Below are 18,983 nucleotides of genomic sequence, written 5' to 3' on the forward strand. Positions count from 1 at the left end.
GTGTGTGGTTCTTTTAACAATTACTTAAGTGTGAATGGACTAACTTTGGCCATCAAAAGTCTATATCAAGAAATGGGATATATTTACCTGTATGCTTGCTTCACCTTAGGGCATAAGGTGTTGACTGAGAGTGAAAGGAGATAAAAGAATCTGGCAACAGCAACAGCTCAGTGGTAGTGTACTTAGCATGTATAAGGTTCTGAATTCTATCTCCAGCAGCACAAAGAAACAACAAACATTAACTTTATTTAGTGGAAGCACAGTGCAGTTATGTAAGTATTGACAGGTTTTATTTTACTGAGGTCATCTCATTTTTCCCTTTTTTTCTTTAAATGGATCACTGTTTTCATTTAGCTTTCTTCTTGATGTCTAATATATGTTCTTTGTCACAAAGTACACTGTTTTAAACAGTAAATGTTATATAGCTCGCTGGACATGGTGGAAAAAGTCATTATAGATTCTAAATAGAGAGTTAATGAGAATGCATTTACTTCTGTTGGGGGTAATACTTTGGAGAAATAATTTCAAAAACTTAGCAGTGTATATTAAAGCTACCATTTGTGTGCTTTATGACTCTGGTAATCCTACATTTTTATGTATCAAGATCAAAGTTCACACTTTAGTTTTTTTTTTCTTGTCCTTTCCTTTCCTTTTTGTTCTTCCTATTTTATTTTAATTTTTATGTTGGACCTGGGGCTTGAACTCAAGGCTGTTACTTGAACTGTTCCTGAGCTTTTGAGTTCAAGGCTAGCACTCTACCACTAGAGCCACAGCACCACTTCTGGCTTTTTAGTGGTTAATTGGAAATAAGAGTCTCATGTACTTTCCTGCCTGGGCTGTCTTTGAACTGTGATCCTCAGATCTCAGCCTCCTGAATAGGATTATAGGTGTGAGCCACCAGTGACCAGTCTTCTTTTGCTTTCTATTTTTTCTGCCTCTCCTCCTCCCATATTTTTTTTCCTTCTTTTCTTTCCTTTTGATAAAGTTTTGCTATGTGGCTCAGACTGGCCTTGGACTCATGTTCCTCCTTCCTCAGACCCCAGAGTACTGGGATTGCAGGTATGTGCCATCACACCTGGCTTACACCAGTATTGACTTATCCCTAAATTGGAAACAAACCAAATGTGAATCAACAGGAGATTGGGTAGATAAATCAGAGGTAGATGAAAGAAATGGATGAACTTCACTGGAAAATTTTTTCTGTGCTGTTATTCAACACAAATGCTCCCAAGCCCTCTAATTTTGAGTGAAAAAGACAGACAAAAAGACCTGCCCTTCTCTAACTCAAAGATAACCATTTGATTAGAGAATGTGTTTTTTCATACATTGCTGTTTCAGTAAGCTTAGGTTCTTTTTTTTTTTTTTTTTTTTTTTGTCGGTCGTGGGGCTTGAACTCTGGGCCTGGGCGCTGTCCCTCAGCTCTTCAGCTCAAGGCGAGCGCTCTACCACTTGAGCTACAGCGCCACTTCCGGTTTTCTGGTGGTTTATTGGAGATAGGAGTCTCATGGTCTTTCTTGCCCGGGCTGGCTTTGAACCGCGATCCTCAGATCTCAGCCTCCTGAGTAGCTAGGATTACAGGCGTGAGCCACCAGCGCCCGGCTTAAGCTTAGGTTCTTACAAAGCATAGGTCTCCAAGGTTTTTGTGGTGAGAATTCCAGATACAGCTTGTGGGGATTCTCTGCCCAGATTGTACCTAGTTGCCATAGAGATTTTGATTAGGTTTCCCGGTCCGTTTTCCATTGTTATAACAAGGTACCTGAGGCTGCTGCTTACAGCCTTGGAGGCTGGAAATCCAAGATCTCACACCCCCTTTTGTTTAGCTTTTTCTGAGACCCTTCTCTCCCCCTCCCCCCATGGACTGAATCTTACCTCAACGTGGCAGAAAAGCAGAAAAGGAAATGGCTGTGTGAGAGGGGGACCATGGAAGGTAATGGCCTTGCTTTAAAATATCTGGCCTGGGGCTGGGAATATGGCTTAGTGGTAGAGGCTTGCCTAGCAAGCATGAAGCACTGGGTTCGATTCCTCAGTACCACATAAACAGAAAAAGCCGGAAATGGTGCAGTGGCTCAAATGGTAGAGCCCCTAGCCTTGAGCTGAAGAGCTGAGGGACAGTGCCCAGGCCCAGAGTTCAAGTCCATCAACCGACCCCCCCCCCCAAAATCCGGCCTGTTATTGATCTACATTCTCAACTTTTAAAAATATTAAATATAAATTTTTTAATGAGCCAGTGGCTCATGAATATAATTCTGGCTACTCAGGAGACAGATCTGACCATCTCAGTTTGAAATCAGACCTGGCAAACCAATCTAGGAGACTTACCTCCAATTAAACAGTAAAAAGCCAGAACAGAGGCCGAAAAGTCCTAGTGAGAGCACAGGGCCTTGGAATATAAGCCCCATTTATTGATTGGCACAAAGTAAAAAGAAAAAAAAGGTTTTGATCAAACCCATGCCCTTGCACATGGTAAGACAAATGCTAAGCAACACCCCAGCCCCTCTGTGTCTGACGGGCTCCCTAAGTCACTTTGATCTGCTTCAGCAAGAATCATTTAGCACAGCTTATCTGAGCCATTCGTCCTCTGCCTTAGTAATTGCCCATGCACCGATCTTTGCCCACAAATTCTTAATTACACATTGCTGTTTCTCTACTGCAAAAAGTTCCATTAAATTATTCCTAGTGTGGGCAGCAGTGACAAACAGCTAACGTGGTTAGGTGGGGGTTTGAGTCAGGGCCGGCGCTTGACAGCCTGGCAAAGCGTCACCGAGCCAGGCTCCCACAAACCTGTTTCTCTGGTTTATAGCAAAGTCTCGCGTGAACCTGGCCGTTGGGCCCGGGAGAGGGGTGACGTCACAACCGCGCCGGAAGTCGGCGCCGTTCGCGCGCCGCCATGTTAGTTTTGCCCTTAGTGTGTTTGGGCGGGGGTGTGGGGGGGCGCGGCGGGCCCGTGGGAGGCGTCCGCTGTCAGTTCGGACCTGAAGACTCCCCCTTCGGGGTCCGCGGAAACTCGGTTGTCGCCTCTTCAGAATTCTCCGCTGTCGTGACCCCCCGCCAGCCGGGAAGTAGGAACGTCTTCCCTGACTGCAGCTCCGTGGACTCCGGCGGGGCTGCGTCCTTCCACCCGGGCGCCCGGCGCTGCCCACGGAGCTCTGCGGAGAGCTCGTCCGGAGCCCTTGTTCCTCCTGACCTCGCCAATAACCGTTTCTCCACCAAGTCGGGTCCAACTTGTGCGTCCGGTAATAATTATTGTTGAAAGGATCCATCGCAGGGGACCACGCAGAGGCAGGCAGGCAGGCCCAGGAGAAAGATTATTACAAGGTTTATTAGAGGAGCCATGCTTCCCCCAGATAGGGAGCACATGGCCGCCTCCACTATCTAAGTAGCAGCAGGGTCAGGGGGTCGGAAGTAAGGTAGGTGGGAGCTCAGGCGGGTCTGAGTGGAGAGAGGGAGGGGCCAGCTGTATGCAGGAACTCCAGGGCTGGGAGGAGTTCAGGGCTGGGTAGAGCTGAGGACCAAAGGTGTGCACAGTGCTTACAGTTGACATTATTATTTTGTGCTAGCCCTGGGACTTGAACTCAGGGCCTGAGTGCTGTCCCTTAGCCTTTTTGCTCAAGGATGGCTCTCTACCACTTGAGCCCTAACCCCACTTCCTGCTTTTTGCTGGGCATTGGAGATTAGTGTCCCACGGACTTTTCCTGCCCAGGCTGACTTCAAACTTCTATCCTCAGATCTCAGCCTACTGAGTAGCTAGGATTACAGGTGTGAGCCACCGGCGCCCGACTTAATATATATAATATATACACATGTATATTATATATATAGGCACAATCACATATACATAGGAGTAAAGGCTCCTAGTGGAACTACATGTGTTACCAAGTGGTCATTTCTAGTGGCTTTCACATACATCTTATGAAGAAGATGGAGGTAATTCTGGTGTTGAGGATTGGTACTAGTGCTTCTTACCGAATGGTGAATCTTTTGCAGGGAATGCAAATGACCTTACAAAGAGGAGCAGCTTGCCACTGCCCTCCTGGATTCATAGGCGGCCTGGTGGTCCTTGGAGTCACAGAAGAGAGAGCATCAAGGTGCATTTCTGCATCAGCCTTCCAGCATGGAAACCCTCCTTGTGTCCCCTGGTAAGTGCTATCCTTCCCACACAGAAGGGATGCTAGTGGTCTGAGCTGAGCTGAGGGTTATTTTGAGGTGCTAAAATGGGCCACAGAGGACTAAGGTGCTAAGGTAACCACAGGATTTTTTTTTTTGTCGGTCATGGGACTTGAACTCTGGGCCTGGGTGCTGTCTCTCAGCTCTTTAGCTCAAGGCAAGTGCTCTGCCACATGAGCCACAGTGCCACTTCCAGTTTTCTGGTGGTTTATTGGAGATAAGAGTTCCAGTGACTTTCCTGCCCAGGCTGGCTTTGAACCTCGGCCTTCAGATTTTAGCCTCCTGAATAGCTAGGATAACAAGCGTGAGCTGCCAGCGCCTGTCCCCTTCTCCCCCCCCCCCTTTTTTTTTTTATCACAGTGGGCAAATAAAGTCATACTTCTCGGGGTTTTTACTTCTCATTTCATCTGTACAAGAGATGCTTATACTCCACCTATGTAGCAAAGCTTCCCAAGGTTTCTCTGCCTATGGACAAGGCTGACTGCTTAGGGATAGGGGCAGTAGTGTGTATGTGTTTTCCTGAGTGGCTTAGGGATAGGGGCAGTAGTGTGTATGTGTTTTCCTGAGTGTGCTGGTTTATACCATGGTTTCCAGCTAGGCTGTAATAATAGCCATGCATATGAATGTGAGGATTTTATGTTTTAGTTCTGGGGCTTCTTGCCACCTTCTTTTTTTCCTCCATCCTAGGTCTATTTTCTAGAAGTCCAGTCTCCTTTCATGAAGAGGCCAAAAGGGCAGTGGCTAACCAGCTGACAAATTGTTATCAGGTATGAATGAATGAATGAATGAATGAATGCTATCTGCCAGAATGGCATGTTTGCATCTACCAGGAAGTCACATTTCCACCTAGGCTGACTTGTCTCTAAGGGCTTCTGGAAGGAAACAAAGGCATACTTCAGATCTGAGTTCTCAGGTGTATTTCCCCAGTTAGTGGACCCTCTTGTATTGGTGGAGCCTTACTTTGAAAATCATCCCAGCATTTCAGTAATTCCTCAATGAATCTTCATTCCCACAGCACAGACTCTACATCTCTGATTTTCTGGCTGTTCTGACAGGTGATAAGGTGGATGAATGTTTCCCTTTTTTTTTGGGAAGCCTTCATTCCCTCACCACCCTTATCAAGTGTATTTACATAGAGAGACATAAAAGGAGGAAGAGTGTCTGGTCATGGGTGTTCATTGTTCATGTAGTTCATTAAAGAGTGGAGAACATGAAGCAATGAATGTAGGTACCAAATTATCCTGAGGGCCAGTGAACCCTATGGTGGAGAGTGGGAGGACTCTCCACTCTCTCTAGGGATTGAGATCCTTGTGTTCATTCTGTAATGAACTTTTTGTGTGTGTGGGTATGACTGTTCTGGGCTTGACCTCAGGGCCTTGGTGCTGTCCTTGAACATTTTTGCTTAAGGCTAGCATCTACCACTTCAGATCTCAGTCTCCTGAGTAGCTAGGATGACAGGTGTAAGTGCTAGTACTTGGCTGTCTAATGAAATTTGATGGAGTTGTTACTTGACTTAAACCAGTTTGTGTGTGTGTGTGTGTGTGTGTGTGTGATGGTTTAGGACCTGGTAACCTTTGAGGATGTGGCTGTGGACTTCACCCAGGACGAGTGGATGCTCCTGGACTCAACTCAGAGAAGCCTGTACTGGGAGGTGATGCTGGAAAACTATGGGCACCTGGCCACAGTAGGTAAGGCTGCCAGCATTCCTGTAGCCTCTTAGGAAACAAAAGTATATCACCAGCCAGGTGCTGGTGGCTCACGCCTGTAATCCTAACTACTCAGGAGGCTGAGATCTGAGGATCACGGTTCAAAGCCAGCCCAAGCAGGAAAGTCTGCGAGACCATTATCCCCAATAAACCACTAGAAAACTGGAAGTGGTGCTGTGGCTCAAGTGATGGAGCATTAGCTTTGAGCTGAAGAGCTGAGAGACAGCACCCAAGTCCCACGACCAATTAAAAATCACACACACACACACACACACACACACACACACACACACACACGCGCGCCCTCACCTATTTACTGTGTTATGGAAAATGTGAGGCCTAGACTCTGCCCAAGCTTGTGGTTCTCATGGTATGGTCTTGGGGTTAACTGTATCCCTCTTAGTCTCTCAAAATGGTACCTCTCATTTTCCTCTTATGACATACTGAATCAGAAAATCTTCAGTTGGGCCCTATCTGTCTTTTTCTTGTTTTTAATTTAAAAATTTTTTTTTTTTTTTTGTCGGTCGTGGAGCTTGAACAATGGGCTTGGGCGCTGCCCATGTGCTCTTCAGCTCAAGGTGAGCACTCTGCCACTTGAGCCACAGCACCACTTCCGTTTTCTAGTGGTTTATTGGCAATAGGAGTCTCATAGCGTTTCATGCCCAGGCTGGCTTTGAACCATGATCCTCAGATCTCAGACTCCTGAGTAGCTAGGATTACAGGCGTGAGCCACCAGCGCCCGGTTATTGTTTTTAGTTTTTTTTAATGCTGCTACTGGGGCTTGAATTCATAGCCTCAAGCTCTTGTTTGGCCTTCCTTTCATGGCTGGTGCTCTATCATTTGAGCTATACCTTCACTTCTGTTTTTTTCCTGGTTAATTGCAGATAAGAAATTTTAGTTTTGTCTGCCCTAGTTGGCTTTGAACTATGATCTTAGTCTATTGAGTTGCTAGGATTATAGATATGAGCCATAGGTGCCTGGCTTCATCTGTGTTTTAATAATCCTTACACTTGAATCCACTGGGCCTACAGTATTTAATGATTACCAAAGCAGAGTGATCATTAGTTTTAGTCCAGCCTGTGCTACATAGTGAGAGTGTATATGAAAAAACAAAAACTAAAAGACAAATAATTAAAAGAAAAAGAACCATAATACTTTGTGAATGTCTACATAACCATCACATTGGTATTGGAGATCAGAAGTTGGTGCCTTTACACATATATGAAGGGACGTTTCTTTTTCTCTGTGCATGTGTGCTGGTCCTGGGGCTTGAAACTGTTCTTGAGCTTTTTTGCTCAAGGCTAACACTCTCAACCTGAGCCACAGCAAGGATGGCAGTCAGCTACTGATTCTCCGCTGAAGGGATATTTCATATTGAGGACTTAAGCAGTCACTTTAGGGCTGTCATTAGAAGTATAATTTCCAAGCCAGGTGCCAGTGGCTCATGCCTGTAATCCTAGCTACTCAGGAAGCTGAGATCTGCGGATCACGGTTCAAAGCCAGCCTGGGCAGGAAAGTCTGTGAGACTCTTTATCTCTAATAAACGACCAGAAAATAGGAAGTGGTGCTGTGGCCCAAGTGGTAGAGCATTAGCCTTGAGCTGAAGAGCTGAGGGACAGTATCCAGGCCCAGAGTTCAAGCCCCAGGACTGAAAAAAAAGTGTAGTTTCCAAAATTGAAAACTAATGAATGAAAAAAGGAACAATAAAGAGATAATCATTTCTGAATCATGGGAGTTTGTCATGTCCTGTGTGAGCTACTTCCATGACTATGTCTTTCTAATATTCAGGATATCAGCTTGTCAAGCCCAGCCTGATCTCCTGTTTAGAGGCAGAAGAGTTAAGGACAGCAGAGAGAAGTGTTCTCCAAGGTAAGTGTTTGTGAAAGGCATCTGCAGTCAATGTGAAGTTAAGAACCTTTGGAGCATGAGGAATTAAAAAATCTAAAATACATATATGTACATACAGTTCACACACATGCATGTTTACACGTATGTGTGTATATATATTATACTGTATACCTTGGATGTGTGTATAGTGGAGTGCATATGTATGTGTATACATATGTATGCACATATGTGTAATATGTATTTTGTGATTCTGAGAATAGGGTGTGAGCATGCCAGGCATGTGTTCTACGCTGAGGGAATATAGCCTTTGAGTTAGCTGGAGCTGTTGGACTCAGAAGTTTGGGGATGTCATCAACACTAACACTGTAGTACTTTTGCAGCTGTCCAGAATTTTCTTAGTCTCAACCAGGCTTCACTTTTGAGTTAATAGTTCACATATATGTTCTTTTTCCTAATAATTTTCTAATTATTTTTCCCTGTTTCTTTTACCTAATAGTTTCTGATCACTATGACATTTGATTTCAGAAAATACAAGGCATCATTTAGATTTCTAGATTTTGACTGTGTTCTTATGATTGTGACATTATTATTATCATTATTATTATTATTCTAGAGATTGAACTCAGGGCTTTGGACATGCTCACACAGGGCTACCTCCCCCGCCCCTAAAATTTGAAGCTATAACTAGACTACTCAAAAGCTATCATCATTTTATTTTTGTAATTTTGTAATTTATTGTGTTGAATAGGAAAACAAGTACAAATGAGCTCTATCATTCCTAACTTTTCTCATCTCTTTCCTCTGTAAGCAACTGTATATTTCTCTGTTTCCACTTCAGAATGGGCAATGAGACTTAACACCAAAGAGACAGCAGTTCAGCGGGATACTTTTTGGTTAAAAATGTTAGCAGAGATACAGCTGGTAAGACAAGGCTTGTTTCTTGTTTTCCAAATTCAGGGGGGCTTGGGTCTTCCATGATGTCAGTGCAAGAGAGAGAGAGAGAGAGTCTGGAGAGTGTGGGAATGGGATCTCTGGAGAGATGCCCCAAATCTGCAGGGGAATTGAGTTCTTCAAGGACATGTTCCCACCTTAAAACTAGATAATGAGTTTTGTGGAGTCCTTCCTTCCTTCCTCCCTCCCTCCCTTCCTCCCTCCCTCCCTCCCTCCCATACATTAATGGTATAAGGGGGTTTCATTGTGACATTTCTATGCATGTGTATGATGAACCCTGAACAACCCCTCCCCCTCCCATTAATCCCCCTCATTCTTTTCTCCCTTCTTAAAACAATTTCAGGCTGGAAATGTGGCTTAGTGGTAGAGTGCTTGTCTAGCATGCATGAAGCCCTGAGTTCAATTCCTCAGTATCATATAAACAGCAAAGCCGAAAGTGGTGCTGTGGCTCAAGTGGTAGAGTGCTAGCCTTGAGCAAAAGCAGCTCGGGGACAGTGCTCAGGCACTGAGTTCAGGCCCCAGGACTGGCAAAAAAAATAGGGCATGCTTGAATTATGACCTGTAAAGAGTGAGACAATCCATCAAGCTACGGTTAAAGATAACATTTATTTACACGATTTACACCAGAAAGGGGGCCCTTGACTATCTTGTTCTCGGCTAGATACTCAGAACCAAGAGCGGCCTCAACCACCAAACTTCCAAGCCTCCAATGGGCAGCCTAACCGGTCTGCAAACCACCAATTAGTCGGTCTGTAAACCTCAGACCTCCAAAGGAGAAGGCTTTTGCCTTTCCTCCCTTCTTCCTTCTCTGCAGGCCTCTCCACTTTCCACAGGCCTGCCCGGCTCTGCTCTGGGAGGTGCCTCTCACAGAGAGGTGGTTATACCTGCCTCTTTAGAGGAAGGCCCCAAATGATCTCTGGAGGAAGCCCTGAATGACCTCTCCAGGCTGACCTCTACTGGCCTGCCCTGCTCTGCTCCTACAGGCTTTCCCCTTCTGCTGTCTCACCTCCTCCTACCTCTCTTTCACTCCACTCTACTCTACTCCCCCTGTACTCTCTACTCCACTCCTCTCCAATGAGACTACTTCCCCATTGCTTGGAACATGTAGCCTATATATAGGCTGTGCCCTTCCCCCACTAATAGTTTCTAACCGCCATTCATGCTCTCCCCCAAGCTGCCTACTGTCTAATCACTTCCAATAGGCAGCTCATGTGGGGCGTGACACCTCATCCCCTCCAGCAGCAGGCCCACCCCCTTTCGCCCTGTGGGTCAATGACGTCAGCCTCTTGATGGCCCACCCCCTCCAGCAGGCTGGGCCAACCCCGGGCCATGCTGATTATCATACTTGAAGGACCCACAAGAAATTCTCCTGGAGTAGAATGAGTGAGTACCATTATCATCACCATCACCACCCTCATCACCATCATCACATGTTTTACTCACTGTTCATTTTTCATGGACAGGCCCATAGCCAGGACAGAAAGGAGCTCTGTGACTTGAAGCCTCATGAGGAACTCATCAGAGAACACCTGGGTCCCCTGACGCATGGTAGTCCTCAAAATGGAGGGGCCACTGATGACTGCAGCCAGTGTGGACAAGACTTTCCTACTCTGCATCAGGAAATGGGTGCACACCAACTCCCGGCATTCAGTCCATGTGGAAAAGACTCGAGTCTGACTTCCGGTGATGCTTACCAGGCACCAAGTGTGCAAGCCAGATCCCTCGGATGTGGTGCCTTTGGGCCTGCCTTGGTTGGCCGGTTATACCTTCAGCCACCTGGGAGAGCTGGCAGTGACGATGGGCCCTTCCAGTGGGGAGAGCAGCCTGGGGCCTTTGCCCCGCCCATGAGCCACACTGCAAGTGCTCAGGCACACCCCGGGAAGCAACGCTACGAATGTAAGGAGTGTGGGAAAAGTTTTAAGTACGCTGCCAACCTTAATATCCACATGCGAATCCACACAGGGGAGAAGCCCTACCAGTGTAAGGAATGTGGGAAGGCATTTTCTCGGTGTTACCCACTAACTCAGCACTTAAAAACCCACACTGAAGAGAAGCCCTTTGAATGTCAAGTTTGTGGGAAGTGCTTTCGGAGTTCCTCCTGCCTCAACGATCACTTCCGTGTTCACACCGGATCAAAACCCTACAAATGTAAGGACTGCGGCAAAGCCTTTACAGGGCGCTCTGGCCTGAGCAAACACCTGCCTACCCACACCGGAGAGAAGCCTTACGAGTGCAAGGAGTGCGGGAAGGCCTTCACCTCCACCTCGGGCCTCATTAAACACATGAAAAGTCACACAGGAGAGCGGCCCTTTGAATGCGACCACTGTGGGAAGGCCTTTGCTTCCTCCTCCACCCTCATCACCCACCTGCGGACCCACACGGGAGAGAAGCCTTTTGAGTGCAAGGTGTGTGGGAAAGCCTTCACGTGTTCCTCCTACCTGCGCATCCACATGCGCACACACACCGGCGAGAAGCCCTACTCGTGCAAGGAGTGTGGCAAGGCCTTCACGGAGCGCACGAGTCTCACGAAGCACTTGCGCACTCACACGGGAGAGAACCCCTTCGAGTGCCATGTGTGCGGGAAAGCGTTTGCATGTACCTCCTACCTCCACAACCACATCCGGACTCACACTGGGGAGAAACCTTACGTGTGTAAAGAATGCGGGAAAGCCTTCACGGTCTCCTCACACCTGAGTAAGCACGTGAGAATTCACACCGGGGAAAAGCCTCATAAATGTGAGCAGTGTGGGAAAGCCTTCACAGTGCGCTCAGGCCTCACAAAACACACACGAACCCACACGGGAGAGAAGCCCTACACGTGTCAAGAGTGTGGGAAGGCCTTCACCACCTCCTCCGGTCTCATGGAACACATAAGAAGCCACACGGGAGAGAAGCCCTACGAGTGTGACCAGTGTGGGAAGGCCTTTGCGTCGTCATCCTATCTGATTGCCCATCTGAGGATCCACACGGGAGAGAAGCCCTTTGAGTGTAGCACGTGTGGGAAAGCCTTCACGTGCTCCCCCTACCTGCACATCCACATGCGCACGCACACGGGGGAGAAGCCCTACGCGTGCAAGGACTGTGGCAGGGCCTTTGCTGTTTACTCTCACCTCAGTAAACATGTGCGGACTCACAGTGCAGAGAGATGTCAGCCAGGTGAGGATTTGGGGCCAGCTCGGGGTGCTGCTTCCCCTCTGGCAGGATGCGTAACCACGCTGGAGGGGAGCCCTTTGGGTGGAAAGAATGAGGACACGGCTTTAGGAAGTCCTTTTGCCCTGACAATGCATTCTGATTCACAGTGGCCAGAGAGCTTGTCAGTGTAAGCCATTCTGCAGTATCCTCAGGCCCCCATCACTGCAGGGTCCCCAGGAGAACCTGTTCTCTGCCTGTCCCAGGACCTGGAGGAGTGTGGAAAAGCTGAGTCTGTTCACAGTCCATGCGACAAGCACACATCTTTTAGCTGTGCCATGTCAGGAATGGAAAGCCCTACCTGTTTCTTGGGAGCTGAAGAAACACATGACATCTTCCATTGAAGAGAAAGCTACTGATAGAGAATGGCCAAGGTGTAGTTCTGCATAGTTCTTTGATGGTTGACTGAGAAAGTCCTTATGAAAGGATGAAATGTGGGAAGTCACTTTTTTATTTTCCAGTTTCAACATCATTCCTTAATAAACAGGTGAGGATTCTCACTGAGAGAAAGTGAAAGAAATCCTGAGTCCTTTAAGCTGACAGAGACATGTCTTCACTGATGGCTTTATAAATGTATTTTGATTACCTGCACTTTCAATATTTGAAATGTTTTGAAAATATGTATTTGTGACCAGTTTGAAAATGTAATTTCTTATTCTCTTTAGTTTTTCTTTCATCTTTACCAAGGCGTGACTGAAAACTAAAATTATAGAGGGTACAATCTGATGTGGTACTAGTCAGGATAATTATCCATGATAATTGAACTGAAATTATTTAGGGTATACTATCTGATGTAGAATGAATTGTACACACACACACCATCCTGAAATGATTACTACAGTCAGGATAATTGAAGTATCTTATATGTGATATGGTGGCCCATTAGTTTTGGGGTTGTGAAATACTTTCCACTGTCTTAGCAGATTCAGATATACAGGATGTTGTTATTGACTGACCTCATCCTACCCACCCCAACACACACAATTTTTTCTTTTTGGCCAGTCCTGGGGCTTGAACTCAGGGCCTGGGCATTGTCCCTGAGCTTCTTTTTCTCAAGGCTAGCACAGCATCACTTCAAGCTTTTTCTGTGTATGTGGTACTGAGGAATTGAACCCAGGGCTTCATACATGCTAGGCAAGCACTCTACCACTAAGCCACATTCCCAGCCCCCCAATTATATATTTCATTTGGTGAGATTGACTTTATTTTTTGTCAGTACTGGGGCTTTGAACTCAGAATCTAGGTACTGTCTCTTTTTCACTCATGGCTAGCACTCTACCACTTGAGCCACAGCCTCACTTTTTTTGGGTGATTCATTGAATAGTCTCTCAGACTTTCCTACCCAGACTGGCTTTGAGCCACTATCCTCAGATCACTGCCTCCTCAGTACCTAGAATTACAGGTGTGAGCCACTGGTGCCTGGCTAAGATTTGTCTTTTAAATTCCAGATTTAAGAACAATCATGTAGCATAGTATTTTTGGTTGTGTCTGGCTTGTTTTGCCTAGCATGATGTCCTCTGGGTTCATCTCTGGTGTTCCCAACTCCTTTAAGGATAAATATTCCATATTTATATAATTCATGTATATGATGTAACCCATAATTATATGTATGGTTTACCAATATTTTCTTCCACCTGTTGCCCATTTCATGTATGTGTGTTTTCATGTTATTTTTTTTTTTTTTTTGGGTCCGGTCGTGGGTCCTGAACTCTGGGCCTGGGCGCTGTCCCTCAGCTCTTCAGCTTAAGGCTAGCACTCTACTACTTGAGCCACAGAGCCACTTCTGGCTTTTTTCTTTTTGCTTATGTGGTGCTGAGGAATCGAACCCAGGGCCTCAGGAATGCAAGGCAAGTGCTCTACCACTGAGCCACCTTCCCAGCCCCTTTTTTGTTGTATTTTTGTCAGTTGTGGGGCTTGAACTCAGCCTGGGAACTGTCCCTGAGCTCTTTTTTCTCAAGGCTAGCACTCCACCACTTGGAGCCATGGCACCACTTCTGGATTTTGAGTGGTTAATTGGAGCTAATAGTCTCACAGGGACTTTCCTGCTTTGAAGCACGATCCTCAGATCTCAGCTTTCTTAGCTAGGATTACAGGTGTGAGTCACTGGTGCCTGGCTATCAGTTTGTTTTCCTATGTGATTCTTTTTGCTTCTGTTGACTCTCCTTTAGGTAAACTCCAAAAAAAGGGCGAAAGCCTGTGTCATGATACTTTCCCTGTGTTCTCTAACCATTTATGATCTTATTGCCTCATGGAGATAGTGGTCCAATTGTATTCTTCTGTACGTGGATAACTAGTTTTGTCATTACCATTTATTAACAAGGGATCTTCTCTGTACTTGGATGTTTGTCAAAAATGGTTGTTGGTGAGCTTTCTGTTGTATGTTATTGATCTACTACCTGGATTCCAGTACATCACTGTTACAATTATTGTAGCTTTGTGATATTATTTGAATTTGGAAAATTTGATGCTCTCATGTAGATAGATCTTGCTCAAGACCTGTTTTCTTTTGCTTTTTGGAGCCTCATGGTTTTGTTTGAATTTTAGGATTAAAAAAACTATCATTGGAATGGAAAGGATGCCATTAGATAGATCCCTAAATCAATTTGGGGAGTAGGGTCATTTTTATAATATTAATCATTCCAATCCACAAACAGGATACCTTTTTTTTTCTTCCTTTTTTGGGTCATGGTCTTTAACTCTGGGCCTGGCACTGTCCGTAAACTCTTCAGCTCAAGGCAAGTGCCCTACCACTTGTGCCACAGCGCCACTTTTGGATTTCTGGTGGTTAATTAGAGATAAGAATCTCATGGAGGGGCTGGGAAGGTGGCTCAGTGGTAGAGCGCTTGCCTTGCATGCCTGAGGCCCTGGGTTCGATTCCTCAGCACCACATAAAAAGCCGGAAGTGGCGCTGTGGCTCAAGTGGTAGAGTGCTCGCCTTGAGCTGAAGAGCTGAGGGACAGCGCCCAGGCCCAGAGTTCAGGCCCCACGACCGGACCCCCCCCCCCCAAAAAAAAGAATCTCATGGACTTTCCTGCCCAGGCTGGCTTTGAATTGTGAGCCTCAGATCTCAGCCTCCTGAGTAGCTAGGATTACAGGCATGAACCACCAGTACCTGGCTTATCTTTCTGTTTTGTATCTTTTTCTTCATCAATGTTTAGTTGGTCCTAGTCTATATATTTATAAATATATATTTATAAGTTAATATCTAAAATGTGTACATACATTAAATTGGTGACATATACCTTTTAATATTTTTGAGTCAGCATGAATTTCATACATGTGTACTATAGTATACTTTGGATACATTCATTATGTTACCATTCCTCCCTTATCTCCTCCCTTCCTCCTTTTTCAAACCTTGTCTGGTGGGTTACATTATGCTGCCTATTCCATGTTTATATATGTGTGTATAACATCTTTTCATCCTCTTTACCTCTCCACCAGTTGGCATTTTGGCTGAATTTGAACCTTTTCAACAAAATGCATGATCAAGACAGCTGTCAAAGATACGCAGAAGCTAGAATTGGAACATCTGTAGGTGGAGACCCCTTCTCCTACCTCCCCCGCCCCAGTTAAACAGAAAAAAAGGAAAATTATGAAATGTCTACTTAATAGAATTGTTTTGTATAAAGGCAGGCAATAATTTGCCAAACATGGCCTCTCACGCCTCAAGTCCTAGCTGCTTGGGAGTGGAGGCAGGGTGATTGTGAATTTTTTTTTTTTTGTGGGGGGGTCAGTCGTGGGGCCTGAATTCTGGGCCTGGGCATTGGCCCTCAGCTCTTCAGCTCAAGGCTAACGTGCCACTAGTGCCACTTCCTTTTTTCTGCTTATGTGCGTAAGGTCTAATCCTGGATGACGAGCAGACTCCACCCTCCTCGCAGCAAAGTCTCCACCCAGTACCTGCGTTACATAGGTAACTGGCACACCTGGAAGAGGTCACATCTGCATCTGCTGAGGTCACAGCTGAATTTGATGTGACTACACCTTTCTCCGCCCATACCCTAGATAAGGCCTAGCCCAGGCCTAGACGCTCTTTCTCTGCTCTTTCCTTCTCAGCTCTTTCCCAGCTCTCTTAGCTCTTTTTCCCAGCTCTCTCTCTTTCCCACCTCTTTTCCCAGCTCTCTCTTTCTCAGGTCTTTCCCAGCGGCGTGGAGTGCCAACCTGGCCTGGTCCCAGCAGGTCTACTGAATAAACCTACCCCTTACCTGAATACCATGTGGGTGGTGCTGTTCTTACTCAGCAACCTCTTTTTAAAAACCTAACAATGTGGTGCTGAGGAATCGAGCCCAGGACCTCAATGAATGCAAGGCAAACACTCTACCATGGAGCCACCTTCCCAGCCCCAGCGATTGTAAATTTGAGGACAGGCCAGTCCAGTCAAAATTAGCAAGACTGTATTTCATAAAGTAAAAGTAGGAAGTGCAGCTATGGCTCAAGTGGTAAAGCACTAGCCTTGAGCACAGCAGCTTAATAACAGCCAGGCCCTGAGTTCAAATTCCAGCATCACCCCCCCCCCCCCACACACACACACAAACCCAAACTCCAAAACAGAATAGGCTACCCAATTATGTTGGAGTCAGGCATTGGTGGCTCACACTTGTAATCCTAGCTGCTCAGGAGGCTGAGATTAGGATTGCAGTTCGAAGCCAGCCTGGGCAGAAAAGTCCCCATGAGACTTAACTCCAATAAACTAATAAGGCATAAGTGGTGCTGTGGCTCAAGTGGTAGAGTGCTAGCTTTGAGCACAAAGAGGCTCAGGGACAGTGCTCAGGCCTTGAGTTCATGCCCCAGGACTGGCAAAAAACCAAAACAAAAGTAAAAAGGGCTGGGGGTATAGGTCTGCTGCCAAGTGGTAGGATGCTTGCCTAGCAAGCAAGTCCTGGGTTCAATCCCCGCTTATATACATACACAGACATTTTACATGTAGCTTTCTAATTTGGCTCAAAATCAGTGTATTAAGACAACATGGTTATTGTCACCTAGTTTCTGTTGGACAGACGTACAGGTATTGCTTATTCTGATTTCTGCAACGTGCAGTGCTTTGAGTGCAGGGAAGCTCTGGCTGGCTACTCCTGAACAGAGAAAAATCTAGGTGCCAGGAAAGGTGAGATCAGGAGCCCACGGGAGCTGAGGGTGAAGACATGTTAGGGGACAGTACTCCTGCCCCCTTGTATAGATTTCATGGGCGGATCCCTGCCCACAAATTTCGAATTGCTCATTACTGTATCTCTCGCCTCTACTGCAAAAATCCCTTAACGACGGCAGCCTTACAAAGAATCCCGAACACGGTTTAACCAATGCCATCTACAGTGGTGTTCTGCAATTGCAGGTTTGAACGCTCTGAGTTCCCGCCCTCGACAGTCTGGCTGGTCAGTCGGCCTCTTTTTCACCGGGCGGTTGGTGGGGAGCGGAAGTGATGTCAGTATACGCGACGGACACTTCCGACGTCGTCTGCGCGCACCGCCATGTTGGTTTTGCCCTTAGTTGGGGGAGGGCGACCGCTGTGAGTTGGGGGCTGGTCCTGAGGGCGCCCCCTCGGGGCTCCGGCGGGGAGGTCCCGCGGAGCTCTTCCTCCTCGCCCGTAATCGTTTCTCCAGGAAGTCGCGTTCTCTTTGCGCGTCTAGTTATTATAATTATGTTGTGCTGGCCCTGGAGCTTGAACTCTGGGCCTGGGCGCTGTCCCCCCGCCTTTTCTTTTCATTCAAGGCTGGTGCACTACCATTTGAACCATAGTTCTGCTTCTGGCTTTTTGATGGTTAATTCGAGATAAGAGGCCCACCGACTTTCTTACCCAGCCTAGCTTTGATCCTTGATCCACAGCTTCCTGAGTAGCTAGGATGACAGGCGTGAGCCACTGGCACCCAGCTGTCTCATTGACTTAACTGGGTGACATTGAACCAATGATTAATGTTCTTTGAATCATTTTTTTCCCCCAGTATTCAATTGGGATAATGGTGTCTACTATAAAGCAACCTTATAACGCTGCTCATTCACAAAACTCAACTTCTGATAGCTAGAGGTTGGTGCTCAGTAAGTGGCAATCAATACTCCTAATATTAGTTTTCAGAGGCTTTTTGGGTCCGGTCATGGGGCCTGAACTCTGGGCTTGGGCGCTGTCCCTCAGCTATTCAGCTCAAGGCTAGTGCTCTACCACTTGAGCCATAGCGCCACTTCCGGCTTTTTTCTTTTTTTGCTTATGTGGTGCTAAGGAATTGAACCCAGGGCCTCATGCATGCAAGGCAAGTGCTCTACCACTGAGCCACCTTCCCAGCCCTTTTCAGAGGCTTTGTAAAACCTGGGTCATCTGCAAAGATAGTGTGTGTGATGTTTGGTTAATTGTTTGATGATAGACTGCTATCCCTTGTATGAAAAGGAATGGCAGTTGCCCTCTACATGGAACTCCCAGTGTCCTGAAAGGACCTTGGAATCAACAAAAGGAGTGTTTGGACATATTTTGCCATCATCTGCCTCGCAGCCTGGAAGGCCTTGATCTGTTCACCTAAGTCCAATCAGTGGCCTTTTTTCCTTTCTCAAGGCTGGGGATAAAACCCAGAGACTCCCACATGCTAGGCAAATGATCTACTACTTGAGCCATTTCCCAGCCCTTTTGATTTTACTGTTTTGACAATCACGTCTTGCTGACCTTGTGCTGGCTGGCATCACACTCATGATCTTTCTTGCTTGTGCCTTCTAAGTAGCCAGGATTATAAGTATGCACCCCCACATTGTTAACTTCATAGATTGTCTGTTTTCAGTTTACCCCTGCACAGCATGGAGTCCAGTGGCCTGTGCCTGAGTAGTCAAATTAGAAGGTGCCCTTCATTCTTAGCTCTTTTGTATGTGTTTCGAAGCGGGGCTGTAGATCCTCTGTCATGAGTTTCATCACCATGCAAATGATCACATTTCTCAGTACATGACTTTCCTATGTCTGACAAAATGATTACCCTTTTCTCATGGACAACAGGGCTCACCGTCTCTCTTTCACTTGGTCATGTCATGACTCTGGCATCTTGGTGTAGATAGGGGCTTTCTTGAGTGATGCAAGGGAATTTTGAACTAGCATGGAGTGGCTTCCAGGCATATGAATGACTTTTCATACCTTCTTGTTTTCCATGAGGTCTTTCT

The 18,983-nt window shown here is 46.3% G+C and overlaps 1 protein-coding gene across 2 annotated transcripts; it reads left to right on the top strand.

Moving 5' to 3' along the window:
• The first annotated feature begins 2,912 nt into the window (after nucleotides 1-2,912).
• LOC138813841 (zinc finger protein 266-like) lies at nucleotides 2,913-12,449 on the top strand. 2 transcript variants are annotated; one of them, XM_070002335.1, is made up of 7 exons: nucleotides 2,913-3,233; nucleotides 3,985-4,136; nucleotides 4,852-4,931; nucleotides 5,726-5,852; nucleotides 7,659-7,739; nucleotides 8,557-8,639; nucleotides 10,133-12,449. In XM_070002335.1, exons 2-7 carry the CDS (start codon nucleotides 4,112-4,114, stop codon nucleotides 11,990-11,992), a joined length of 2,256 nt encoding a protein of 751 aa, XP_069858436.1. In that variant the 5' UTR covers nucleotides 2,913-3,233; nucleotides 3,985-4,111; the 3' UTR covers nucleotides 11,993-12,449. The 2 variants fall into 2 exon arrangements, with proteins under 2 accessions (XP_069858436.1, XP_069858437.1); XM_070002336.1 differs by having other exon boundaries at nucleotides 2,913-3,224.
• The last annotated feature ends 6,534 nt before the right edge of the window (nucleotides 12,450-18,983 follow it).

The sequence above is a fragment of the Dipodomys merriami genome, unplaced genomic scaffold, assembly GCF_024711535.1.
Source record: "Dipodomys merriami isolate MVZ:Mamm:240054 unplaced genomic scaffold, mDipMer1.0.p SCAF_6, whole genome shotgun sequence".
Taxonomy (NCBI): Eukaryota; Metazoa; Chordata; class Mammalia; order Rodentia; family Heteromyidae; genus Dipodomys; species Dipodomys merriami.

Coding starts and splice junctions, on each gene's coding strand:
- LOC138813841 (XM_070002335.1), top strand. CDS start 4,112: ATGGAAACCCTCCTTGTGTCCCCTG. Junction 4,137..4,851: donor AACCCTCCTTGTGTCCCCTG/GTAAGTGCTATC, acceptor CCTCCATCCTAG/GTCTATTTTCTAGAAGTCCA. Junction 4,932..5,725: donor AGCTGACAAATTGTTATCAG/GTATGAATGAAT, acceptor GTGATGGTTTAG/GACCTGGTAACCTTTGAGGA.